General features: G+C 44.2%; 1 protein-coding gene across 1 annotated transcript in view; it reads right to left on the bottom strand.

The window, feature by feature from the left end:
- The window catches only part of FARP2 (FERM, ARH/RhoGEF and pleckstrin domain protein 2), a 73,749-nt gene extending 51,092 nt beyond the window's left edge, over positions 1–22,657 (bottom strand). Inside the window, exons 1-4 of the mRNA XM_063408488.1 lie at positions 22,552–22,657; positions 17,002–17,225; positions 2,895–2,999; positions 1,421–1,463 (exon numbers count right to left, since the gene is read on the bottom strand). Coding sequence (XP_063264558.1) covers positions 1,421–1,463; positions 2,895–2,999; positions 17,002–17,205 — 352 coding nt within the window. The 5' untranslated portion in view covers positions 17,206–17,225; positions 22,552–22,657. The remainder of the gene's footprint in view (positions 1–1,420; positions 1,464–2,894; positions 3,000–17,001; positions 17,226–22,551) is intronic.
- Positions 22,658–27,426: the final 4,769 nt, after the last annotated feature.

Raw genomic sequence — 27,426 nt, 5'->3', positions numbered from 1 at the left:
AGTTTGAGCAAGATCAACTTAAAGCCCATAAAATCTAAGTTCCCCTGTTGCTGGACTAAAAGTTAGAAGTTTAACTTTAAAATCATTATATTCTACAGAAAAAAAAACCCAAAAAACAACCCAACCAACCAAAATCTCCAATATATAGAAAACAGGACATTTCAGTCAATTTAAAATTGATTTCAGAACATGAACATTTGCCAGACAACTGACTGGTAGCTCTTACAGACTAATATTAACAAAAAAACTAAATAAATCTTTCAGTTTCACCGGCAACACAACAGTGGTGGTAGACTGTAAAGCAGCCATAAATTTTAATACATCCCCATGATTTTGGACCATTTTGTAACAATATTTGTATCATCAGGGAACACTGTGGTCTAAGGTCAGGTTTCCACTATTTATATAGTGTAGGAGAGGATACAGAAGGAGTAACCAAGCAGCTCTGCAGAACTATGATCCAGCAGATCTTCTGACTGGGACACAATTCCTGCTAGCCAGGAGCATATAAAAAGATGACACTCACAACATCATTTTGGCAGGGAAAATAGAGCAAAAATATTCTGTACTCTCCTAAGGGAGCCTTGTTTTATAGATGATTTGGCTCTTCTGCAATGTTCACATAAGTCAAAAATCATGACCTTAAAGTTCGAAAATTAGCTAGAATTGATGATTTCATATTTTCCGGCAGTCAATTTTAGACAGAAGTGCAGCTAAAAGCTACTTCCCAGTACTCATTTTCAACATATTTCAATCAAGATTTGGAAAGGAGTAGGAATCCACCACACCCTCCTGATCTTGTTCTTCCACAAAACCTCTGCAGTCAGAACCACAAAACAAACAAATTGCTTAACTGTGTTCTACAGAGAAAAAAACAGAAAGCTGAATCTAATCTTTCAGCATCTGAAGAACCAACCAGCATCTGCATTCTTCAACTATTTGGGGCCTTTAAAGTGCCTGTCACACACCACCCCTCACAGCCCAGGCAGAGGCTCTGACACTGCAGCCACCACCCAGGTGGGACATCCCCACCTCTGCTCTTCCAGGGAAGCTGCTCCTGAGCACCTGGGAAAAGCTGACATGGGAATCAGCCAAAATGTTCCTTTTTCTTCTCACGGTAGGACAACACAACCTCCAAAAGCTAACACAGCAAGTGTTATATTTCACTTTAACACCAGCTGACCCAACCTACCCAGATATTTATCAGAGAAAGAACCCTGCCCACAGGAAGTTTCCATTGCACTCACCACATATTACCTATTAAAATGTCAGGTTAGCATGCCCCAGCAGGAACCACTATCACCCCTGCCATGTGTGTTTTACAGTGAAGCACAACCAGTAAATCAAGTAGTAATTGTGAAAGCAACCCACATAAAGAAGATGCAAATTAAGGAAAAACTTCCTTTTGAAAACTACTTACTCCGTACTTGTTTAATAACAGGTTTCATAGGTTCCAGCCAAATCTGAAAGTGAAGAGAAAAAAAATACAAACTTACATTCTTATTTAATATAATATGAAAACATCAAAAGTAAATTCAAATTAAGCAGTAATTGATGAGTAGCATTTCTTCCTGAATGCAGTAACTCCTTTGCTTTACAAAAAGTGTACTTATCTATTTGAATTGACATTTCTTATGCATCAATAGAAAAGCCACTGATCTGTGCTTAAAGCTCATCTGGACAGAAGAAGAGCCAGGTCAGCAAAAGCAGAGCCTCAGTGGCAGGAGGGCAGGAGTCATGCCAAAACCCACAGTCTGACAGGAGCCAGGCTGCAGGATTGCAGTAAGTCTGCAAAACATGAAAAGGTCCAATGCTTTTTTTCCCTTCCATGCTATTTCTGTCGCTCTTACCTACCTATTTAAGGGGGTTTACTCAATATTAACTTCCCACCATTTTTTCTCTTTTATCAAGAACATTTTAAAAGAAATACTACTGTTATAGTAAAAGGAGCATCCATAAAGGTAATGCAAAATATTCTGGAAGCTCAACCTTTTATTTTCCCCACTCTTCCAAACAAAAAAATTGCTACAAGACAATTCTGTTTGTCCTTACTAGTTACTGCTCTGTTTGTGAGACAGCTGAGGATTTTAAGAACCTTACTGGCTGCAGGAACAGTTTGGACACCATGCACAAGAAACAGAAACTAAACAAGCTTTAGTGTATTTCCTCAGCTTGAGAGCAGCATGGATTAGTGCCATTAGCATTCCCTGTGTTCTCAGTCATATTCTCTCCACATTAGTCTTAAAACCAAGAAAAGTAATTTAAAAAAAAGTTGAAAAAACCAAAACAAAACTAAATGAAAGGAAAGTTTGGGGTACATTTTCTAATTTAGAAGCCACATTGTCCTCTTTGCAAGGTACAGGATAAGTGACTAGGAGGCTTAAAGGTGTCAGCATTGATCTAGATCAATGATTTAAAAAGCTTGCAGGCCTGTGTGCCTGCTGAGGTTTGTGTTGATTAGAAAGAGCTTTGTAATGGCTCTTCAGGAAAATTAATTGAAGACTGAATTAACTGAGGATAAATATGAACAAAACCAAAAATTACACAGCATAATTTGATTTTATAAGTGCTCTGCAGAGTACACTTTGAGTTCATGTTTCTCCTTTCAGAGGAAAGGAGGATTTTATTTCTGTCTCTGCAAGTAGGAACATCAGCAGCTATTTAACTGTTTTATACAATTTCTGAGATTTAACAAGAAGCAGGATCTGATTCCTCCCTTCTGCTTTAACAGCTCTTGTCATTTCTGGTGAGTGAAACAGATTTACAAGAATCCAAGAGATAATCCCACAGGAGACTACAGGAAACTGCAGCAGACTGAGAAATTTTTGTCACTCAAGGAACTGCATTCACCAAATCTTTTTATTGTACCAGATTTATCAGGGAACTGTACGCACCCAATATGACTGGATATTCTGGAACTCAAGTCCAAAGTAGTCTGATTCAATCAAATTCAGATGCTTGTAAACTTCTGTCAATAATGTCTGGCCGTAACATTTTGACTAAGGAAGGAATAAAAAAAAATTTACAGTGAGATTAATAAGAATAAACAAGAATAAGTTTACAGCAAAAACAAATGGCATCTTTATAAACTGGAGAAAAGATTTTTCACCTTGTTCATGTCACTGTAACACACAAACATCTAAAATACAGGCACAACTCCATACCAAAACCCTTCATAGAACCAGAGGAACTGAAGCTGGAAGGGGCCACTGGAGGTCACCTACACGCAGCCTCCTGCTCGCAGCAGGGTCAGCAGAGGGCTGAGGAGAGCAGCTGCGGGCTATTTGCAGCTCCCTCAGTAAACCCCACGTTTGTTTGTGTAGCTGAGTGCTGTGGCCTCCTCAGGAGCTGCCAGATCCCTGCTCCACAGTCCCCTCACTCCTTCTCCCACCGGGAGCCCCAGGGCCACACACAGCCTTTGCACCACCGGGCTGGAAACGCCTGCGGCCAGCAGGGAACCTCCCCTCACTCCACACTAGCTGGGGAATCCTTTCAGTGACTCTCCCTCAAGAAATACATTCACTGACCCTTTCTGAGAGCCGAGTTAGGGGCAAAGCCACAAACATCAGCAGAAAGCAGCTACAGCAACACAGGAGAGCACAGGAAGCTTCCACAGTGCACCCTGGGGTACTGCTTCAATCACCCAGCTCGCTCTCAGCATCCCTCACCCTGTGACTGCAGCAGGTGCCAGGAGAAAACCAGCATTCATGAACCCACACACCAGTCCATCTGCAGCACTCGGGAAAGAATCCAAAAGGCTGCCACAGCCCATTCCAGCTGCACACAAAAGCTGCCACCACACTGCCCTGGGCTGTGACACAGCCCCGCAGCTGAGGGGACAGGCTGTGGCAGCACTCTGAGTTATCCAGCAGAACACACCCCTGGTGGCAGTGGTGATGCCACCAGGGGTTTATTTGTTTATTTTGTTTATTTTATGATGGAAGACTCCATGACTCTCCCATCAAAGCAGGCATGGAGTTTGGTAATGACTCTACACGCTCAGAGTAACCTCCTTCAAAAGTATTAGGCATGATAATAAATTATCGCAGAATCACAGGAGTGTTTGGGTAGGAATGGACCTTAAAACTCATCTTGTTCCACCCCTTCCACTACTCCAGGTTGCTCCAAGCCCCATCCAGCCTGGCCTTGGACACTGCCAGGGATCCAGGGGCAGCCACAGCTCCTCTGGGCACCCTGTGCCAGATCCTCACCACCCTCACATGGAAGAACTTCTTCCCAACATTTAATCTAAATCTACCCTTCTTCATTTTAAAGCCAAATTAGTGACAAAATTAGAATAATTTAATACAATGTAAATTAAAATAGCTGACAGCAAGAATGTGCTATTCTAGGCTTAAAAGACAAAAAACAGGGTGATCATTGGGGAAATAGTTTCACATGACTGAGGTGCATAAAAAATTTGAAAGTAATTGCTTCTTACAGGAAAAATATATAAACTGTCTATGTTTTTAGAATTGTGCAAATGCCTCTATAATATCTAAAAAAAAAAACAACCCAAATTTCATACAGAAAACGTCTGACAGCCCTGCAGTGCTGCAAATCTGAAATAGCTTTGTATCTGCAGTGGTGTGAGCAAAGCTGACTGAAGCCAACCCTGTAACCTCAGAGAAAAGCACAGAAGCAGGACAGAGAACGACACAAGATGGGCTTGTGCCTCTCACTCAGGCTTTCACCAGCCATGGTTCCTGTAAGAGCAACCACAGCTTCAGTGAGGTGAATTCCTCTGGTGCAAACACAAACCATTTTAAAAGTTTCTTGGTATCACACTGGCTTGGGCCATTAATGCTGAAGGCCTCAAATAAAACTGCAAGTCAGGAGAAATGACCCAGTTCTCAGTGACTGCAGATGGTACAGAGATGCCAGGCTGAGTGCTGACATGGTACATGAACCTGAGTACTCATCTCTTCTTCTGAACAAGTTTTGTGATGTCTAAAAAGGCATTTTCTTAGTAAGAATACAGTGGAACTTATTTAGCCAAAATCTGTGCTTGCTGAAGACTCTGTGTGTATGAGTTTTGGTTATTAAATGGTGACAATGAAATAAGGAATGACACAGGTAATGGCAAGCCACATCTCCAGTAAATGACATTCTTTCTGTGCTGTCTCCTGTATATTTCCCATGCAGGTTACAGACTCAGCCACAGGAGACATATGCCTGGAGAAATGCATTTTGGAAGTTAAGTTTTGTAATTCCAATTCAAACACATTTCTTGCTATGGACTTGTGCATAAATCTTCAAATAGTAACAGAAGAAAATATCCTCAAATATAGTCGGACCCTTGTTTTTTAAGGTCCATACCCACACATCTGTTATTGTACACCTCCTTTTCCCAGAGAACCAAGAAGGGAACACTTTTCAGCCAGCAATGTTTGTGGGGAGACAGCAATAGCCTGACCAACCTCATGTGCAGAAGATGGGACATGCACCTTGCCTTTTCACAGACAGATCTACAAACCTTCAAAAGCCTCTGAACAGGACGTGTCCTGTGACCCAGATCCCTGATTTCTCATTCATGAAACGAGAAGTGATTCTGCTCCCAACCACCTTCTCTTAGGACTGATGCACTTGCATTAACTCATGTAAGATGCCTGCTAACAATCAGACAAGTTTTACAGCCAAACCCTGTGCTGCACTGATCAAGGAATCTGTGCAGGGCTAGTTCCATACAGGCATTAAAATTATCCCAACTGGATTCTAACACACAGCTTTCTTCCATTTAAACTGAGCCACGTCTCTTGGCTCTGTCAAGTTCCGTGCCTGAAGACAATTTAGCTGCCTTCATATCTCCCAAAAAAAGAGGCTGCATGGCACAGATCCCTGGCACTCCTCTCCTTCCACTGTCAAGTCCATGCTCCTTCAAGAGAAACTGGAGATGAAGAAATTTAGATGGTTGGAACTGGAAGCACTTGGCAACTGATTAAATTATAAAGGTGCCATCCAAATGTCAAAAGTGTAAAGTAATTTTGCTTGGGCTGTAATTTTGGGTGCCATTTACAATGAAAAGCTAAGAAAAACCCTAGTTTAAGCTCAGTATAGTTATGCATCCTTGAAAGGATAAATGTCACATTTAGAAAGAACAGTATTCATTTTTTTTTAATAAAAATGGGGTTCAAAGGCTTGAGACAGAACACAGTCTTTGATTATTATGCCTCAAATTCCTTGGGAAAACTCCTCCTAGAACTATTTGGTTCCTCAGTTGTTTATTACATTTATAACCATCCTTTCCAAAGAGCTGAACATTTTGAAGTAGGCAGAAATGAAAGTAACATAGTGGGCAGTTCCATGTCATTGCTTAATTTGCATAAAAGCAGCACAAAGCAAAATATTTGAAGTAATTTCTTAATTACTGTAATTTTGACATCCGGGCAAGTAGCAGCATGAATGCATTTCATAAAGGTCCTGCTTTCAATACAAATTCACAACACGGCATACTTTCCATTCCAAACTTCTCAATTACTCTTTATTTTCTGCCCAGACAATGACTACTGATACTACTGAATTATTTCATATAAAGGGAAAGAAAGAAGAAAAAACAGGGAAAAAAACCTAAACAGGCAGCTAATAACAGCTTTCCTCAGTGACACAGCTCTAACTGTACTGCAGATAATTTTAACAGGTCATCATTAGAAGACTGTTCAGTAGAATAGATTTATTTCAAATTGATTTCTACAGGGAGATCAAGCTTGAACAGTTCCCTCAGAGCTGTGCAAGGGCCAGCAGGGTACCCTGACAGGCAGCAATGGCATGGGGAGCCCTGTGTGGCAAGGGAAGCTGCACCTTCAGACCCTGCTCAGTGCTGAGACAGCATCAAACAGGAACAAACATCCCCAGCTGAAGTTTCTTGCCCCAAGGGGATATCTGTATTTTTTACTTTATCAGAAGAATAAATGTATTTAATACCAGGAATGCTTAGGACAGAGGAATGAAATAGAAATATCTTTTTAAAAAGTAATAACAGCATGTATTTTTGTTTTATAGAACCAGATAATCACAGGATGGATTGGGTGGGAAAGGACCTTAAAGTTCATCTCGTTCCAGCTCCTGCCATGGGCAGGGACACTTTGCACTATCCAGGTTGCTCCAACCCCCGTCCAATCTGGCCTTGGACATTTCCAGGGATGGGGCAGACACAGTTGCTCTGGTCAACCTGTGCCAGGGCCTCACCACCCTCACAGGGAATAATTTCTTCCCAATGTCCCATCTAATTCTGCCCTCTGGCAGTGGGAGCCATTCCCCCTTGTCTGTCCCTCCATCCCTTGTCCCCAGTCCCTCTCCAGCTCTCCTGGAGCCCCTTTAGGCACTGGCAGGGGCTCTGAGCTCTCCCTGGAGCCTTCTCTTCTCCAGCTGAACACCCCCAGCTCTCCCAGCCTGGCTCCAGAGGGGCTCCAGCCCTTGGAGCATCTCTGTGGCCTCCTCCAGACTCTCTCCAGCAGATCCTTGTCCTTCTGATGGGGTCTCACCAGAGCAGAGCAGAGGGGGAGAATCAAGCCAAGTATTATTTGCTATTTTCTCAAAGATCAACCCCTACATGGCAGATCCCCCTTCTGCCATAATGTCTGAGCTCAGGAAGAGAGAAAAACAAACTCATAGCCTAGGATTCTCAGTAGACTATAGCTCAATATTCAAAATCAATGCTTCCTCCATACCTCCCAAACTTGTCTTCCAGAATATCTTAACTTTCTGCTTTCACATATTTTAATTTAAAAACCAAAACCCCCACTATTTTCATAAGGAGTAATATTCCCATCTTCCAAAACCGGTAAGCTGCCCTTGCTCCAACTTTCCAAAAAAGAAATCCACTTTTGGCAGAAGATAAGCTGGAAGGGAAAATCAGACCAAATGTCAAGAGTGTGGAAAAAGAAGAGTTATAGAGCTGAGGTATAGAATGGAAACTCTTGTGCAGCCAGAGCCACTGTACCAGCAAACACCTTGGATTTTTGTGTCACAGAAATCTGAAACTGCCAGGAGACCAAATCCTCTAGCTAATAGTCGATGTGCATGAGAGGCAGAAGTTTAGATTTGACATCACCACTCACAAGCAGCAAACACAGAGTACTCTGTGAATGGCCAAGGCAAACTAAACTGATTTAAATAAAGGCCACTTCAATGTGGATTTTTATTGGTTTTTATCCTTCAGGGCATTTTACAAGTCTTCCTAATGAAAAAGTGATTTTTCATTCTTTGGCAAATTAAAAAAAACAGACAATTTGCAACTAAACATAGACTTGTTATTTCCTTTCTTAATCAGAAATATGCAAACATTTTGGTGAGTTCATAGCTCTGTTTATCTCCAACCCTTTTGTAATCTGTTAGATCTCTGTCCAAATGAAGCGTGAGACAGAAAAAACACCCTCAAAACTCCCTGTTAATAATCATCATTAATGCCACATATAAACAAAACTGCATTTCTGAATAGAGGGTGGACATTAGAATCTTAATAGAAAGAAGGAAATAATCTAAGATGGCAAGGAATACCAGTCATTAACTTTGAGATTCATGGCTGAAACAAGATGACCTTACAGCTCCATATCTAGTATTCAATCTGCAGACTGGAAAAGCAAGAAACAACTGCCTTCTTTTTCAGTACTTTATTAGTTTTCTCAATTTTGATTTGAACTAGTAACTCCAATGAAAATATTCCCTGATTCCCCACAAAAACAAGCACCGGGTCATAACTCTGTCAAACACTTTTTTCATGTGCTCAGCCAAATTGCTTAAAAACTATTTTATTTTGATCACCTGAACATTTAACAATAACTTTAAGCTTCATATTTTTCAATTTTTCTTTTAGCTCTTTGTGAAGAAAATGGTACTTTAAATACATTTATTTTATCCACCCTTCTGTACTGACAGGTTCCACCTACAGGTTACTTTACTAAGGCCAACCAAGAATAGTTGCAGAGCATTTAACAGCTTACAGAGCACAAGATGCAGCTTCATTATCACAAAATGAGATAAAGCGCACTTTCATCCTAAAAGCTCTTCTTTATTAAAAAGAAGAAGTTATTATGTTGCAGAAAGAAGAATTATTGTGTTACACTATTTCCACACAGCATTGAAATACTATTTACACAACCATGGAAGCTGCAAATTCACATAAAAATCTCAGAGCTATTTTAAGTTCCATTATTACACTCCATACTGGGCATTTTTTAAAAAAAAAAAAAAATTCTAAGACTCCCTCCCCATGATTTTTTTTTGTCCTAAGATTTCAGTGGTTGGTTTTGATGTGGGTTTCTCAGGGTTTTTTTAAGCAGAATCCACAGCCAGACAAATTATTCTAGAAATGGAAGCCTCTGGCTCATTTAATTAGGGCTAGCTTTAAAATTATGATCATTTAAAGGATCATTTAAGGCAGTGTCAAAGCACTCCCTGCCAAATGAACCAGCTCTACCCAACAAACAAGCTTTTCCAGAGTGGCTAGACTTGCTGGATGCCTGAAAGTAGGAAAACAACAATTGGTTGACATGGGAAAACATTCCCAAAAGGAAAGGAATTACGTGAATTAGACTGGAAAATGTATACTTAGGTAGAGAGCATGCAGAGGCAAAAAATGGTCCTAAGTTTTTAGAAATGGTGCTGTGCTGAAATACCTGGACCACTTGGAATAAAAACTGCTGTAGACTACTCGGGGAAGAAAGAAGTCACATAAATGAACACTGTGGGCCACAGCCTTGGACAGAGTTTCACAGGTACTGCTGGATGATTTGCACCAGAGTTCCTGCTTGTTAATAATTGGATATCCAGGTGACAACAGTGACAGTATCACAGAGAGGAGATGCTCTGGGGTAGCTGATCCCAAGTTCAGGTTCATAACAGAAAGACTAAGCACCTCCTTTGTTCAGACAAGCAAACAAAGAGAAGGAACTACAAGTCAGGAGACTGATCTCAGCTTTTCTCCTTTGAACTTTGTTACTTGCACAAGCCCTTGACCTTCCTACAGCCATTCCCCTTGGACAGGTCTGGCCACTCCACACACAGATTGTAGGTACTTCATTTCATATGCATGTATATGCATATAAATAAAACTCTAAATTTTTGAGTCATTTTAAACACAAAAAATACTTTATTTTCCTCTACTCATAGAAAAAATCCCCCACCTCACTAAAACTGCAAGTCTTTCTCCATTAATTATGCTTTTGCCTCAAAACCATCATCCATGTGCACATTCACCAGATTTGATCTGGGCTTTCATAGAATTACAGAACGGTTTAGGTTGGAAGTGACTTGAAAGCTCATCTCATTCCACCCCCTGCCATGGCCAGGGACACCTCCCACTATCCCAGGTTAATCCAAGCCCCATCCAAGCTGGCCTTGGGCACTGCCAGGGCTGGGGCAGCCACAGCTGCTCTGGGCACCCTGTGCCAGGGCCTGCCCACCCTCACAGGGAACAATTTCTTCTCCATATCTCATCTAACCCTGCCCTCTGGCAGTGTGCAGCCATTTCCCCTTGTGCTGTCACTCCAGAACTTTGTCCCAAGTCCCTCTCCAGCTTTCTTGGAGCCCCTCTAGATGCTCCAATATACACAATAAGGTCTCCCCGGAGATTTTCCTTCTCCAGGCTGCACAATCTCAATTCTTCTATCCTAGGAGAGGTGTTACAGCACCCAAGTACTGTACTTCCCCTGGAGGTGTTGGGCTACTCCAGGCTGACACTTTGAGGAAATCTGACCAAAAGAAACAGTTTAAAATATCTAGAAGACAGTTATGACAGACTCTTTGCACAAAAGACAAATACAAATGGGGTATTTTTACAGAAAAGGCCAAAACTCCCTTTTGTTTTGTGCAGAACAGAAATCGCACCAGCTGTTCTAACATCACTCCCCACTGTACTTTGAGCAGAGCTCGATAACATGGTGATGGGTTAATAAATACCTACAAGCCAGATTAGATAAGGCCAAGCTTTTCTACCTTCCCCCCTGCCAGCAGGAGTTTCCTACACCACTGGCTTCAGGCTATCTGCCTGAGATGTAGGCTGAGAGCACAGCAACACTTTTCCTTCATTATTTCAGCTGAAGACATGTCAGACAGCCCTAACAGAGTCTTTACAAAGCTTTGGGGGTTTCCCCTTTTCTAAATCTTGTTTTTATTAATGAATGACTGCTCTGTCAGAGAGAGGGGCCTCTCCTCCTCCCATATCCAGCACTCCAGGCTTGAACAGTAAATCTCTCACACTAGGCACTGCCACCATGGCACACCTTTTAAATATTCAATGTACACGGTCTGTCTTGTACCCAAGCAGGCAGCAGTGCCCTTTCCAAACATGAATTTGGTTGCAAGGAGAAAGGGCTGACACACAGGTGTGCTTTTGCAACCCTGCTTAGCTAAATGCACATCCCTGAGTCTGTGCTGCTCTGAACCCTGAGAGTACCATGACACTCCATCCTTGCTCAATTCCAAGTCCCTTTTTCCAGCAGGCACAGCCCTAAAAATTCTCTGATCTGCCTCTTAGCACACTGAACTTCTGTAGCTGTCTTTAGCTGCCCGTGGGTTGATTCTTGCTTTGGTTTTGGGCTTTTTTCCCTTTCAGGCTCCATATATTTTATAGAATTACGCATCTGTGGGCCCAACCTTGAATGTCACCCACACCCAAAAAAGGTTTAAAAGTTTTCCAATGGACTTCTTATTTTGGGGTTTTTTTCTGGAATACAGCATTTCCTACAGCCATTTTGGCTGAAAGGTACAAGACTTTGATTTCAGCTGATTTTCACTATCCTACATCACTAAATGATGAAAACAGAAATTAACACCTGCCTAGCCATACAAACTGTTATGAATTCAATCCACTACATTAATATTTCAAGGACTGTAATACACTTGATCACCATTTTCCTAAATGGTTTCTGTGTTCTAAGACATGTGCATATAATCAACTTTTTGTACAGGGATATTCAGACTGTTTTTTCTTTACTGCAGTACAACTCAATTTTCTTTATATATAATATAAAACCTAAGGTCAAGAGAACTGTAAAATAATAATTTTGGCTTATACAATTTAAGTGCACATTTTTCCTAAAAAAAAAAAAAAAAAAACAAAAAAAAAAAACAAAAAACAAAAAACAAAAAAAACACTCGAATGACCAAAACACACTCTAAATGTCTGTCAATAAAATGGCTGTGGTTTCACCTTTCCCCACCCAATACCACATTCCTACATAGCATCAAAAAAGTCAAACTTCCAAACACAAAATAACAGGCCTAAAAAATATATATAGTGGAATCAAACGGTACACAAAATGCAGAGCTTTAGTTACCTTCTTTTTAAACCCTACAATAATTGCAAATTTAAAATAGTGAATTACTAACTTTCTCTTCTGAGGTCAGATAAAAATAAGTCGTAAGGCAGCTTATTTGCCATATTTAGGAGGCTCAAACCGAAGCAATGACAAACATCTGGCTATGATTCTTTCTGGAATTTTGACTATTTCTTCCTGGCTAGGGAAGAAAAACACTGAGCTGACCAACAGCACCTCGATTCCTCCAGCACAGCACTTAATAGGATTCAGCAGCAGACTATTCCTTGACTCCTCACATATTTAAGCTGTTAATACTTTCACAGCACAGAGGGGAAAGCCTCCCTGAAAGGAAGGTCTGAGCAGGCACAGGAGAGCAGGGAGAGGCAGGAGTGCAGCCAGGCCAGAGCCCTGAGCTCTGCCTGGGGCTCCTCACAGCACACAGCGAGAGCTCTGCAGTGCCCACAGCACCTTCCCAGCTTTCAAACACGTATTCCTCACTCAAAACTGCTCAATAACAGCACTTAAAAGTTGCATCATTTCTGTATTATCCCCATGAAAGTTCCTGGGGGCACTAATGCTACCAAAAGGCTGCTACTGAGAGCAGCATTTTGCCACGTGCACGAGTGGGAAACACTTTCTCCAAACAACAGGAAAGATATTGCAGTGGGATTGCTTCCTCTGCAATCCCCAAATCCTCCTGCAGCCCCAGCACAGCTCCTGATCTCACAGCCTCCAATGGCTGCTCAAAAACTATGGGCATCCAAGGGGAAGCCACTTTCATGGCACCTTTTCCATCACAGGTAACTGCAAACTGCACAGAAACCAGAAGAACCAGATTTACTTATTCCATTCTAAACACAGAGATGGACAGTAGCTCTGCATTTTTATTAATGCAATTTATAAATTTCAGTAAGCCGAGGAAATGCCCAGCAAAGACAGTATAACTATCAGAGTAATCACTAAGTACACATTTTCAGCTTAGTATAAAATAAGCCACTTTGGTTTTGTAATAGTGTAATAGTTTTGCAGGGTACTTCAATGAACACCAAAGCAGACAAGAGCAGTGAGAGGACACTAATTAATAAGAAAATAAGGGGGGAATTACAGTGTAATCTTATCTAACTAGCCTGTTCTCAAGAATGACAGTGGAGGGGAGCATCTCTCTGCTAGGAGTCCACCAGTGTCAGAGGGAGAGGGACGCCTCAGAAGTGTGGCAGGGATGCAGAACGTCATTACCTCATTACATTAAAAAAAATTTAAAAAGAAGTCTTCTCAGAACAACCCAACAAAGATTAGCACACAAGAAAAAAATTCCAGTTTAAATTTTCCCTTAGAGAGGAGCAGGCAGGCAGACCCTCTGATAAAATGTACAAATGTTTTTGACTCCCAAATTTCATTTGACATCCAAGCAGAGGGAGCAGAGGAAGTACATGCCACTGAAGAAGCATCAAATTCTCCCCAAACAATTCGGTAAACTTGAAGTGTAATAATATAAACTATTTTTTCTGGAGCACTTCCTCATAGCATAGAGCATAATTCATGTAAAAGAATTTCCTAAATGACACGTATTTCCTACATAAGAAACAACACACAGACCAAATATTAAACATCATATGATGGCAGCAATTCCAATAAATGTCATTTTGGTGAATTCAACCAAGCCCAGACCCTTCTGCTTAAGAGTCTGCCACATTTTTGTGCTGATCAAAAGCCTCCAAGTTTAATCTCTTCAGAAAATCTGGAAAGCTGGCAGAACTTCTACTGTAAAACCCTGATGACTTTGAACTGTGCCCACAGTCTGAACTAAATTGAATTAGCCAATCATTCATCTTGTAGACTGCAAAACCACCCTTTGGACAGACTTAGTGTGGAGAGAAGAGGCCAGGTACCCCATGAAATGGCACATGCAAGATTTGAGCTGACTAAACCAGTTGGCTGTAAAAAGGGAGAAAAAAACAACTCATTAAAATAATGAATATTGCAGCCTAGCTTTGAATGGATATGTTTCATTCTCTCTTCTGTTTTGGAAGGGAAAGGAGAAACCATAAATAGCCCATTTTCAGTTTTTTTAAACTCTAGAAAACATTGAGTATTTCTCCATCCCCTACAGATTCACAGAAGAAAGGCTCTGCCCAACATACTTTAAAGAATAATTCCCTCTTAGTAATTAATAAAATTCCTACTTAGAAATCAAACCTTATGAAACAGATGGGGAAAATGGACAGAGACAGTGGACTTAAAAGGTGGTAGAATGTAGCTATGTGGAACTTTCAGCAAACTGCTCCAGGTACACCAATAACACAAAGAAATACTGCTCTTTCCCATTTTGTTCCCTCTCCAACTATTACATTACTCTGTCAGTCTCTTTTCTTGCTCTTTGGCAAGTTAAGATGTCAAGTGGGCTACCAAGGAGGGCAACCATCAACTCCTGCCAGGAGAGAAGCAGCTGTTTTAAACACATCTTGGAGAAAGGAAGGGATGACAAGGCAAAGCTGCATGGATTAAGTCATTACTATGGCTACTCTGTTTATCCCATATGGTTAAAAATGCTTCTGTGGCTCATTGGAGGCAATAAACAGGGCTAGTGCATTGTGTTCCCCACCACACTGCACAGGGAAGGGTCTCTCCAGCAGCTGATCCTACACTCACTCTGTCCTTCCATTGACACACCATTTTTCCCAGTAAAAAGTCACTTTTACCATCATTCTTACAGAGAGAAGAGAAAATAATTTGAATAGGGGGGAAAAAACCCCAAACTACCTTTTGCCATCACCTACATCTCCCCAGGCAGGCAGTGCCAAAACCCTCTGGGAAAGGCTTGTGTCCCACTGCACTGACAAACTATTGCTGATATGAATCAAACACAAACCACACAGTCCTGCTTTCACATCTAGTGACAAAAACTACAAAAGCAAAGAGAGGTAGCAAGTGACATGGCAATCTGAACCTCCACTCCTCTAGGACTGCTTGGCCACCAGCTTCTCTAACTGCTTTTAGAAAAATTACTGTGCTAGCACACACCACCTATTCAGCAATGTCACTGCCTTTTCCTAATTCCTGCCCTCAATCCCAAGTGAAAAATTCCCACTTTCCATAAGAAACAGCAGTCAGCAGTTCCTGCTATCCCAACAGCTCACCAAAGCAATCAGACAGAGGGTCACAGTTTAATACCTCATGCCTGTTTTCTATCATTTGCTACCTTATTTAGCCAAAGCTGAGAGGCAATGGAGCAGTGTTAGCTGGACTGCATTTCCACAGCTGCTGACTCGGGACCTTTCTGTGCTCAGTGCTCTGAAGCTGACCCAAGGCTGACCCCTTTTCCTCAGCACTCACAGCGTCAGGCATGAGGTTTGGAGGTTTTTCAGTTCCAACTGATCTCATAAAGAAAAGTAGCACAATATTAATTATGGCCTGAGCATACTAGTGCTTGAATTCAGGTGTTTCTGTGGGTGCCATAATCAGAGAGAGCTTTCTAGATAAAAGAACTAAGATAGCTCCAAATTATGGGAAACATGTACAACACAACCAGCTGAAAGCCCCATAAACCAGGCCTTGCACTGACTTTCAAAATTACAGAGCTGAGGGTGTTGCTTGGGGTGGTTTTTTTTTCCTTTTTGAATCAAAACACAAAAGCACCATCTACATCATCTTGGAAAAATAAATAAAATTTTCCTTCAAAAGAATCAAAGTCAGCGGATTTTCTAAAAAAATATTCTAACATAATGTAAAGGGAAAAAAGAGGCTTTTGTGCTCTGTGTGGTACATGAGGGATGGGTGGGTTTGCAGTACCAGACACTGTGTGCTCAAGTGGAAGGATACAGGCACAGCCTCACTCTTAAAAAAACCAAAACAAACAGATTTCGTGTCTTATACTTGAACAGCTGGACAGAATCTGTAGAAAACATCCCCAAATCCACTATTTCTTCTGAGTTCCACAGACATCTTTTTCTCTCTATTTGAAAAACTCTTTTTAAGTCTATGCAACAAACTAAGGCTCCAAGTGCTAATTATGAATTACTGATTATAGTTTGATATTGATGTAGAATATCTGATAGCTGAGTATCTTCACTAGAACACAGTGGTTTTCTAACAACAGATCTCAGGTGAACTAGAATTAACTCTGAGGTTAATGCTGAAAATGTAACAAGAATTGGAAGAAAAAAGATTGTTTAAAAGCAGAATTGCCCTAATTTGTGCATGGCTTCTATGTCTTATGGCAGATTTCCCCAGCATACTTTAAAATAAACATTTTCAGAAACACTGAACTGACACTGCTTTGGTGCATCCCTCCTGAAGTGTGTTGGCAAGAAAAGACTTTCAAATAGGAGCAAGTTTACTTGGACAGGATACAAACCATTAAAATAATTAATATAAATCAGTAACTAAGGCAAAGCTCTTCTGCTCTCCCAGCCGCCAAATTGACAAAGCTGCATGTGGCTGAGGAAGCAACATTTTGGCAGATGTCTGGTGTTCCCCCAAAACAAACAACAAATAAAGACTCTCCTTACAGAATGTGCTTGTATTTGAAGTCTATTAAAAACACAAAACATCTGTTACACTTAAAAGATTAAAAAAAACAAGCCATGCAACTGATATCAGTACTTGAAAGCAGGTAAAATCCCAACAGGAGTCTTCATTCAGATACTGCCTCAAAATGTCCCAGCCCTCTACAGAGGCACATCCTTGTGAGTTTTAAACTAGCAGAGGCTCAGTGTACTTGAAGTCAGGTTTAAATCCCTCTCACCTCAATGTCAAGTACTTCCACCGTGTTGTCCAACATCTTTATTTTGACGGGGAGGTCGCGCTCGTGCGCTTTGGCAGGCGACGATGCCATGGCCGTGAGGAGGTTCTGTCCTGGCTCCAGGGTACTCACTCCTGAGCTCTTCTGGGCCCCCAAACGAGAGCCCGGCGTCTGCAGGATCCTGTACGTTCCCTCTATCTCTCCCATCTTCCAACAGCAAGCAGAGTCTGGAGAAACATGGAAGAAAATAGAGGGTTAGGGTTAAAGCCTGAAAGATTTTCCACTGACATTCTGTATGAAAATACTACCCACTGAAGGACTGTCACAAAATCCTTATTTAACACTCTTTATCCCACTAGCAAAATCAGTAACAAGGTTAATGAAACTCTGGACAGGGCTTGGAGCAACCTGGTCTAGTGGAAGGTGTCCCTGCCCATGGGAGAGGTTGGAACTGGATGAGCTTTAGGGTCCCTTCCAACCCAAACCATTCTATAATGACTAAAATCCTACAACCAGGAAGGAAAAGTAGGAAAAAACCCCTAACCCTTCTGAAGCATGGTTAAGAAATGGGATTTCTTAACCCATAAGGCACAAACCTGTGCCTTCTGCCCTCTCAGCAGGAACATTCTATTTCTGATGAGTTTTTCTGCTGATGAGCCCCCTACCACCAGCAGCACGAACACTGATGGCAGTGAGGGGTAAGGCAGGTACCTCTCCCCAGTACCCAACCACCCCATGACTGCACACCGAGATAATGAGAACTATTAACTCCCTGCATCCCCAAAATTATGATTTACACAAAACCTTAACTGCTGGCAGCTCAGCACCTTCATCAGGCACTGAGACAAGGTAGCAGTTCCTCACCTCACTAGCAAATTTGTGCTGTACCCAGACTAAATCTGTGGGCAAAAATCTGTTCCAGAGATGACTCTAGTGAACGTAGGCTGACTCCTACAGCGTGAGTCTTGCTGTCACGGCTCGGTGGCAGCCGTGCAGAGCAAATGTTTAATCTGACACGGGGAAAATGTCCCATGCAGCTCTCCCATGCCATCAGTGGTGATACTTGCACAGGGAATCACAGTGGGGTCTACACGAAGGTGAGGTGTGGGAAATCAGGGCACAGAAAGCTCTCAAAACCTTGTGCATACAGGTCCAGACATGGAAATGAATACAGGGTTTGATTTGGGACCCTGGAAAAGGCTTCCCAATTTAGAGACCAGAAGCAAGACTGTGGATGTGTAGTTTAAGCAGAAGCCTGTTCAACTAGGTAATAGAAAGTTTTAGAGTAGAAAAGTTTTACTGGATAATCTGTTACAAAGGTAGTAAAAAGTTTTAAGGTAGTACTGCAAGTTTGTGTGTCATTACACGATTGGCTAAGAAAATCCACGCTGCAGCAAAATGTGTAAAACAAAACAATTAGCAATTGGTGTAAAGACACTAACAAACTTTGTGGCAGTAGTTTATTGGCTAATAAATCTTTAAAAGGCATTGTAGCTAGAGATCTCTGACGAATAATGTGAAGGCGTCCTCACCCTTCCATGAGACGGCAGAAGAGCAATAAATCATCCTTTTAAAACATCTCTCAGTGGTCCCATCTCTCGAATATTCCGATAGTGAGGCCTGTGTGCTCAGAATGCAGCACAGCCTCTGCCCCAAGCCCACTGCTGGCACCGAGTATTTGGTGCAAGGCACCCAGCAGGGACATTCAGGGAGGCTCCCTGGGCCTTTTGGGTGAGGTACCCAAACACCACACTGCATCTCAACAGTCCAGAGTGTGTGGGTACTGCAGTGGGACAGCCTTCACACGGCTTCACATCCAAGGGAGTGACAGGTTATTGCTTTGTAATAAACGTGCTTTGTCAGAAAAGTAGAGAGGCAGCTCGTGGAAACGCTCCTTTGTCTCTCTGTGCTCAGAGCAGGCAGGCAGCCTGCTCCAAGGATTTGAATGAAGCCAGCCCTATATGTCCTTACAAATTAGTTGGGCGTGGTTTATGTTTCAATTCTCACACACATCAAGACTGGTCAAATGTTTTCCTAGCTCGCAACCCAGTGCATTTTAACATTTTGGGGGTTTTACTTTTATACTTGTAGATCTCTGTAGAGATAAACTTATCCCAGAAGGACAGATATGCCTCCCCACCTAATTACACCCACCACAAGACTTGTGTGGCCTCTGAGCCCCTGCAGAGCCCTGCCCCAGCAGCACAGCTCAGACCACCCAGAGGCACTGCCAGCCTCCCAGCTGACAAGGAGCAACAAGAAAGTGTGACAATCACAGAATCATTACTACTGGAAAAGTCTCTGACACCATCAAGTCCAACCCCTAACCCAGCACTGCCAACACCACCACTAAACTATGTCCCCAAGTGCCCCAGCCACATGTTTGAACGCTTCCAGGGATGGGGACTCCACCACTGCCCTAGGAAACCTGTTCCAATTCCTGACAAACTTTTCAGTAAAGAAATTTTCCCTGATATTGAATCTAAATATGCCCTGACACAGCTTGAGGCCATTTCCTCTTGTCCTGCCCCTTGTTCCCTGGGGGCAGAGCCTGACCCCCTCGGCTGCCCCCTCCTGTCAGGGGTTTACAGAGAGCAAGAAGGTTCCCCTGAGCCTCCTGTTCTCCAGCTGAGCCTCCCCAGCTGTGCCTCATCTGACTCCAGACCCTTCCTCAGATCCACTGCCCTTCTCTGGACACGCACCAGGGACCCAAAACCAAACCCAGGATGCAGGATGAGCTTAACCTTAAAAGAGGGCACACACTGCCCAGTGCCCAACCTCCCAGCTTTGGGTGACAGAAACAATCAAAAAGTTTATTTTCTTGGGGTGCTTTGTGCATATTCCTTGGCTGAACTTCTTGGTTTGTGTGGCCACAGAGCCAAGGAGAAAAACTTTTAGGTCATAAAATTTGAAACCACCCCTAATAACAAAATTCAGCAGAAAGAGATACCTCTAATTTCTAATCTTAGAGAAACCAGAGCTTGATCTGGTAATCTATATCCCCTTGATATTGTGTCCCTTATCAGGTAATTGCATGGTAAATTTTTGCTGCTGGCATTCAGGAGCCTGTGAGCACCTGGAGCTGCCCAGGATGGGTCATACTCCTCACAGGGCTCTTTATGAGCCACCCACTCCTAAAGTCAGTGCTCCAGGAGCGTCCATTCCCTGCTGAGTAAACAGCTCCTGGAAGAGACACACACCGCAGTTACTCAAAAGGAAAAAAATGCAAGCGCCAGCAGCCGAGGCAGCACAAGGAACAGCCCTGCAGCAGAGACCTCAGAGCCTCCCCTCCAGCTGCAGCCAGCTGCTTCCCCAAGGCAGGCAGGCCACCCAAGGCCACATCGTGAGGAGCTCCTGGGCACTCTCCAGCTTTGGGCACCAGCCAGGAGAGCCCAAAGTCACATCAAACAGAAATTGCACATGTCAAAGTCCCTCCCCACAGGTGGTAACAGGAAAAGTGAACTCAGTGGGGCTTGATCTCATGTCCTACTGATGACATGTTCCTAAAAATATTTATGCCGGCCAACATTCAGATTTTACACCAGCCAATGTTCAGATTTGAAAGGCCAAACAAGCACTAAGCAGAAGACGTGGTGTGCAGAAGCAAGCATGATGCCCACAAGAGCAGCAGCCTGCTGTGCCAGCTGGGAGCATCTCCCCCATGCCACAGCCTGTTCCCTCCCAAGGCACCCCACTAATGCCACCAGAGCTATTAACAATCCCCAAACAGCCTGCCCTGCTCCCACTGCCTTCAACACCCACTGTGTGAGGAGTGCTAACCAAGCCCAGCACTATTTCCAGTTCCACCACCAGCCACATATCATGTTTTATGTCCTCTAACTACATATGACATTTCTGGACAAAAACCATAGTGCCACGGATCAGGAAACACTTCCGTTCAAGGGGCTGGCTACACTAAAGGAGGAGGAAAATGAACCAGTGAAGCCTGAGACAGGCTGCAAGCTGTGAGAATACAGAATTTCTACAGGCAGAGCATCCCACAGCACCAGGAGTCTCCAGCTGTGGGTGAGCCACAACAAGATCTCAATAATGCAAAACTAAAATGCAATATTACCACAACATTAGCGTTCTGGGATAAAAAAAATCTTCCTTGCATTGCCTCTCCCTGAACTTCTTTGCGCCCAGTGTTTATCCTGATAATTTCCTACAAACTGGGACCAGGCACCAAAGCTAAATCTGCTCCCTGAAGCACAGTGACTGAATGAGTGTTGCTCTCAGCCCTAAATGAAGCAGCAAACAAAACAAAATTTACAAAATTTGGGTGGCTGTGTATAATCCTTTTTTTTTTTTACTTTTTGTACCAGGTACTTTTTGAAATAGCTTTTAAGTCATCATGCGTTTCATCATCTACTTGGATGGAATAAACTCATTTTGCAGAAGCAAGACACTGTTTTCAGCTACCAGCAAATCTGGAAAGGCAGCTTATACCTGAGGATATGCAACATCATAGAAACATAGAGTAGTTCGGGTTTGAAGGGGCCTTAAACTCCACTTTGTTCTGACCCCCTGCCATAGGCAGGGACACTTCCACCAGACCAGTTTCCTTCAAGCCCCATTCAGTCTGGCTTTGCACACTTGGATGATTCCAACAGCTTCCAAAGGAGCTCCCCTGAGCACAGTGCCTTGGACAGTGGCAGGACCCGTGTTCCATCCCTCACCCCTGCAGAAGGCAGGGCTGAGGTAAGGGCGTTTCCCAGTTGCCGAGTGTGAGCAGGGTGGTCCCTGCCTTCCGTGGGAATGGATGACTACACACGGAGTACAAAAAAGCAAACTTTCCTCTTTTAACTTTCTCACTAAGCCATCGCCACCCATAAGCATGACTAATTGAGCTGACACCAAATGATGCGGCAGCAATGAAGAGGGACGGAGATTCCGATCGCCCAGGTGTGAGAGGAGCGATGTGTCTCCCTGCAGCCCGGACCTCACGCTCCCCCACGCCCCCGTCCCTCCTCACGGCCCCGAAGGCTTCACGGCTGTCCCCGCAGAGCCGCACGGGGCTCGGAGGGCGCTGGATGGGCGGGGACAGCGGGGAATGTCCGCAGCCGCTCCCTGCCAGGTGAGCGGGGCCGCAGGACCCCGCCAGCCCGGGCCCCGCACGGAGGCGGGTGCGGGGCACGGGGCGGGCCGGGCGCGGCTGCTGCACGCTCCCAGCCCGAGAGAGAGGGCAAAGCCGCCCAGGCCAGACCTGCGGCAGCCCACGGCGAAGGAGCTCTCTGAGCCCCGGGGAAGCCGCTCCCCAGGCCCCGGCAGCCCCGGGACGCTTCGGCGAGCCCGAGCCCTCGGCCCGGGGCTGGCAGAGCGTGGGCCGCAGACCCCGTTCGCTTCCCCGCCCGGCTCCCACACGAGCGGCCGGCCCGGGGCCGCGGCGCCCGGCAGCGGCGGAAGCGCGGCCGCGCAGGCGGGGCGGGCCGGCCACCGGCCTGGGCGCCGCTCCGGCCCCCTCAGCTCCCGCCCCGCGCCCGCTCCCCGCGCTCCGGCCGCCGGTTCGGGCCCGGCCCGGTTCGCGGCCCGCAGCCACCGCCCCGCGCTCACCTCCAGGCCGGGCCCGCTCCGCCGCCGCCCGCGCTCACACCGGCCCGCGCCGGCCCCGCCCCGCCCCGCCCCGCCCGCCTGTGGGCAGCGGGGCCGGGCCGCGCCGGCCCCACCCTGCGGGCGGGTAACGGGGCCCGGGCCGGCCCGCGGGGCCTCGGCTCCGCGCACCGAGCTCATCGCGGGGAGCGGCGCGGCCAGACACGGAGCGATCCCTGCCGCTGCCCCACGGCCCGGCCGGCTCCGCAGAGCTTGGAGGATTGCTTTATAACAAAGCCAAACCTAAAGTGTGGTCTTCCAGCACGAGGAAGGCTTTAGAAGGATATTTCCATCCGAGGAAGGCTTTAGAAGGATATTTCCACCCGAAGCTGAAGGGCAGCCAGCTCCCAGGCTGCTGCACCCCAAAGAGAGGCACATGGAATCCCCCGGTGCACAGCCCAGACATCCATCCCGCACACCCCACAGATCTCGTTTGCTCAGGAAACGCTGCCCTGGGGGACAACACCATGCCAATAACCAGCCCCAGGCCAAGGAATGAACATTTCAGGCCTTCACTTAGTTAAATTTTTCACATATAGATTTTAAGTGGGGATAGAAACAGACTCAGCGCTGCAGAACAGGAGAAAATGTGGGTGCTGCACAAAGGCATTGGGGAGTGTTGTTGGCCAAAGCAGCTGAAGACTACAAATGCAGCAGCATCATCCTCCTCCCTCCCCAGACGGCAAGCCCATCCCTCACTGACACAGACAAGAACAAAACACTGTAGGAAATTCAGCACAGGACAAACAGATCTTTGCACCGTCTGGATTTCATCAGTTCTAAAGCCGAGGCCAAGGCTGGCAGATAACAGGACAGCCAGGCAAAGAGCTCTTCCTGAAAAGGGCCACCTTCGACAAGCCCTGAGTCACCCAGAGCTCACCACTGTCTGCTCTTCAAGACAAGAAGCAACAGGAATGAGAGAAATCCTTGGGTTTCTCTAGATATGGATTGTTGGCCGATAGCATGAGAAATGCAAGGAGCCATCTTGTCTCTGAGAACTTGACCTTTTCACAGCAATATGAAAAGCAAAATACTAGCCTAGCATATGACTTTTGGTAATAAAAAACACATAAATTATGCAGAACAGCCCTTTCAAACAGAAGCAGCTTCATAACTCTCACTCACCGAAAGGCAACTTGCAATTTTAATGAGTAATTCCTGCCTAGCAGCATTCTCATCTATTCTAAAGAACAAAAGACACAAGGTTTGAAAATATATGTCCCATGATTTGTTCTCCTTAAAAAGTGATGTGGAGCTGAAGAATCTCATGGATACAGAAAAAATATATAAATAAGAAAGTTGTAAAAGTGTGCCCAACATTTTAGACAACCCCATTCATAAGATCAATTGTGATTTCAGTCAAGTGAAGTGCTTTCATTACTGACAGGCTGTTTCAGTATGCTATTTGCATGGCTTTTTATTTGCAACTTAACTGCTAATACAGTTTCACATCCTTCAAAGTGCAGACACTTCAGAGTCATCTTCATTTCAATCACTTTCTTTAACATCTAAAAAGAGCACTAAAGTTTTCTTGGGCAAAAAAGCAGCTGCCATTAAGTCAGAGAACAATCTGATGTGATCACTTTAAAGCCACATACCACCACACTCAGGGGAGGAAACAAAAATTACAGATGTGGCAGCATCTTTAGAAACTGCTGCTCTTTAAGCTTCACTCAAGAGTCCTGACTTTACTGCTTACCCAAAACACAAGTCATTTACTGAACTGAAACAATGCAGTAAGGAAAAGACACAAAGTCCAGTGTGTTTAACTGTCCTCACCCTGAGCATCTCTGTTTCTGCATGCAGCTCATTTCTGACTTGTCTACCCACACAAACAAAACAAAATTCTTCTCCATCATATCAGAGAATTCCAGAATAGTTTGGGATGGAAAGGACCTTAAAGGCCATCCAGTTTCAACTTCTCTGCCCTGGGCAGACACCACCTCCCCCTATCCCAGATTGCTCCAAGCCCCATCCAGCCTGGCCTTGGACACTTCCAGGGATGGAGAAGCCACAGGGTGCAATTAGGAAGGGCCATATCAGGTTGAACCTCTGTTCTACACACTCAATCATTTAATAAATCCTCAGCAACTGTGACAAAAAACATGCTTGAGATGTGGCATTTGGTGATTTTGAAAACTAAAAGAGGGAGTGGATGGTTATCTCTACCAGACTCAGCAGCATGTTCTTCACAGTATCCACAAGACATCTGAGTTTCTGTAACACCCATGAAATCAAACTTTTCAGCCATCCAGACAGTGTTTGAAGCCTTTACAGGAGGAGGAGGAAGTTTAGAGACCAAAACTAGAAGAATAATTTCATCACACATGAAAGCCAGCTGTTGCTGTTGGAAGGATGCAGTGTCAGGACAAAATACAACTTTCTCCTTTTGAGATAAAAACTGGTAACAAGGTGTAACTCTCTCACTCAGGTAATAAAAGAGATAATCTGCATCATGTTCTCCTCTTGGCCTGAGCAGGACAATTAGAATTACCCTTTCACTACACTATAATATCATCCTTTTCTTTAATCACTCTCTGGATGAGGGTTGAGGAAGTCCTTCAAAGCAGACTTCTTATCCAAGCAAGATAACAGCTGGAAAAGCTTCTTTTTATTCAGATCCTTCACCATGACAAAGAGAAAGTCTGCAGACTGAAAAATTACACCTATTGATGATTTTGTCAGCACATATTTTCCAAATACTCACTACAAAGCTCTGTCTCTCAGAGGTCTCCATCTCATAGCAACAAGGCAAGCAGTTTCAATGCTTACACTGCATCTTCCCTTCTGTCTACAGCACCAAGTAGGCATAGCTGAGAGCAAAAATATTTACAACCATTTAAGCCTGCATTTTATACCATGTATACCAAACCAACTGGGCCACATGTCACCAGTTCACTTCTCCAGTGTGTTGTACTGGGACTCCACCGTGACAACACACATGGGCATGCCAAGGATGAGAAGAGGAAGATGGATTAGTATGGGTTTCATTGCAGGTGGGTCACTGAAAGCACCAGAATCCCTTTTGTGGCAGTTCACACACCTTTGACTGCCACAGTTCACTGCCACTGTCCTGCTTTGGTTCAAGCCAGAGCGTTGGATGACAACTCTCTCATCTGTTGCCCTACCTGGAGATATTCAACAATTTGCTGTAGGCATCATTAACCTAAGCCTAAGCACAGTGTCACTTAGGACTAACTGGAAGGGCTGAGAGCTTTCTCCACAAGACAATCACTCTTTCTTCCATCACTCTTGAGAACCTGGTGACACTGCACCACCTGCAGAGCACCTCAGAGTCCACCAGCGGAAAAACTCGCTTTTCCACAACTGTGTCCACATGTTAGATGAAATGTCATGACAATTAGTGACCACCCTGGCCATGTTTCTGGTCTGGAAGTGTTTCAGCCCTGAAGAGTCCAGCCAAGTACTGCCATGGCCTGTGCAGCAGAACCAGAGATCAATTATCTTGTCTTGCTGACCCAGCCTCTGGGTTGCCTTCCACATCACCTTAGACATCTCAACAGGGACTAATCTGCATGGATCAACAAGTCACTCCTCAGCCTGCCTCATCACTGATTAACCAGTTCTCTACCCAACAGTCACAAAGAGCATAAGTTTGTTTCTTAAATAGGAAAATCAAGCCAATTTCAGCAATTCTAGTCAGGTGGTGCTCTGTACTAACCACCAGTACCCATCAGTACCCCAGATTGTAGAAAAGCTGGAAAGAGTGAAATCATAAAATCTGACCAATCCACCAGCTGTCATTAGCAAATGACAGAAGACTCAAGTCAAGGTGAACAGGAATTGCTGGATAAGCAGAGATATGATCCACATGATGAGCACAAAGATTGAACGACACAGCCATACCTGTACATGCCATTTACCAGAATTACTCTCTTGCTCCAGGCTCACTTTCTGTTAAGATTGACCTGAAAGCATAAGAGAAATGCTGTTCTTCAACAGCAATGAATGAAGATGCTTCCAAAAGGGCCAGAATGCACTTTGTTCTGGTGGCAGAGATGGAATGGCAAAGGCATTCAGCAGTAGCTGTTCCTTGCTAAACCAACTGATTTCCATGCTACTGATACTTGTAGACTCTGTGACTGAGATTTTACACTTCCAGTCTTAAATAATTCTACCCACCACAATCATGCTCTAGATCTTCTCCCAGAAAAATATCTTTGAGTTTCTCAGATTGTTCCCCTTTGGAGTAATTTTCAAGAGCCCTTTGACACACACTGCAACTTCTAATTACACAGGCCTTTATAAAGCATACAGTCCACCAGCCTTAGACAGTGACCTGAAATTAAACCCTCATTATTAACCAATTCTTTAGAACAGGCCTGGGTACTACGTATGTACAGGAAAAACTTCCGCTAACAGAAAAAACCCAAGAGGCTGCAATCCCTTTTTGAAGTCACCTATTTTGACTTTCATAATTATATCTCTATTTTAACTTGGCTCTCATAGTGAAGGTGGCAATTAGAGCAAGTAAATTAAGCACAGCATATGTTCATACCTGCACACACACAGACGCACTCACTCAGCAGCTTCTCTCAGTCTGACTAGAGAACTTGTCCAAGCACGTCCTCCCTGCCCAGAAGGTTCAGTCTGGAGCCAGCAGCAGTTCTGAAGCCACAGCACAAAAATCAAGAACCTAGACAAGCTACAAAGTGCAACAAAATGGAGCTGCTGAGCCACAACACTGGAACAGAAGTCTAGGCAAAATCTGACAGCTGTGTCTGCCGTGTTCTTATCCACAGGTAAAAGCTGAGACAGACAATCACTTATTGCCCCCACGTGGTACATCGATCCTATTGCACAAAAGCACTAACATGT

Source organism: Prinia subflava, chromosome 11 (assembly GCF_021018805.1).
Source record: "Prinia subflava isolate CZ2003 ecotype Zambia chromosome 11, Cam_Psub_1.2, whole genome shotgun sequence".
In the NCBI taxonomy this organism is placed as follows: domain Eukaryota; kingdom Metazoa; phylum Chordata; class Aves; order Passeriformes; family Cisticolidae; genus Prinia; species Prinia subflava.
Note: the sequence above shows the minus strand (reverse complement) of the source record. Positions and strands in the feature narration are given on the sequence as shown.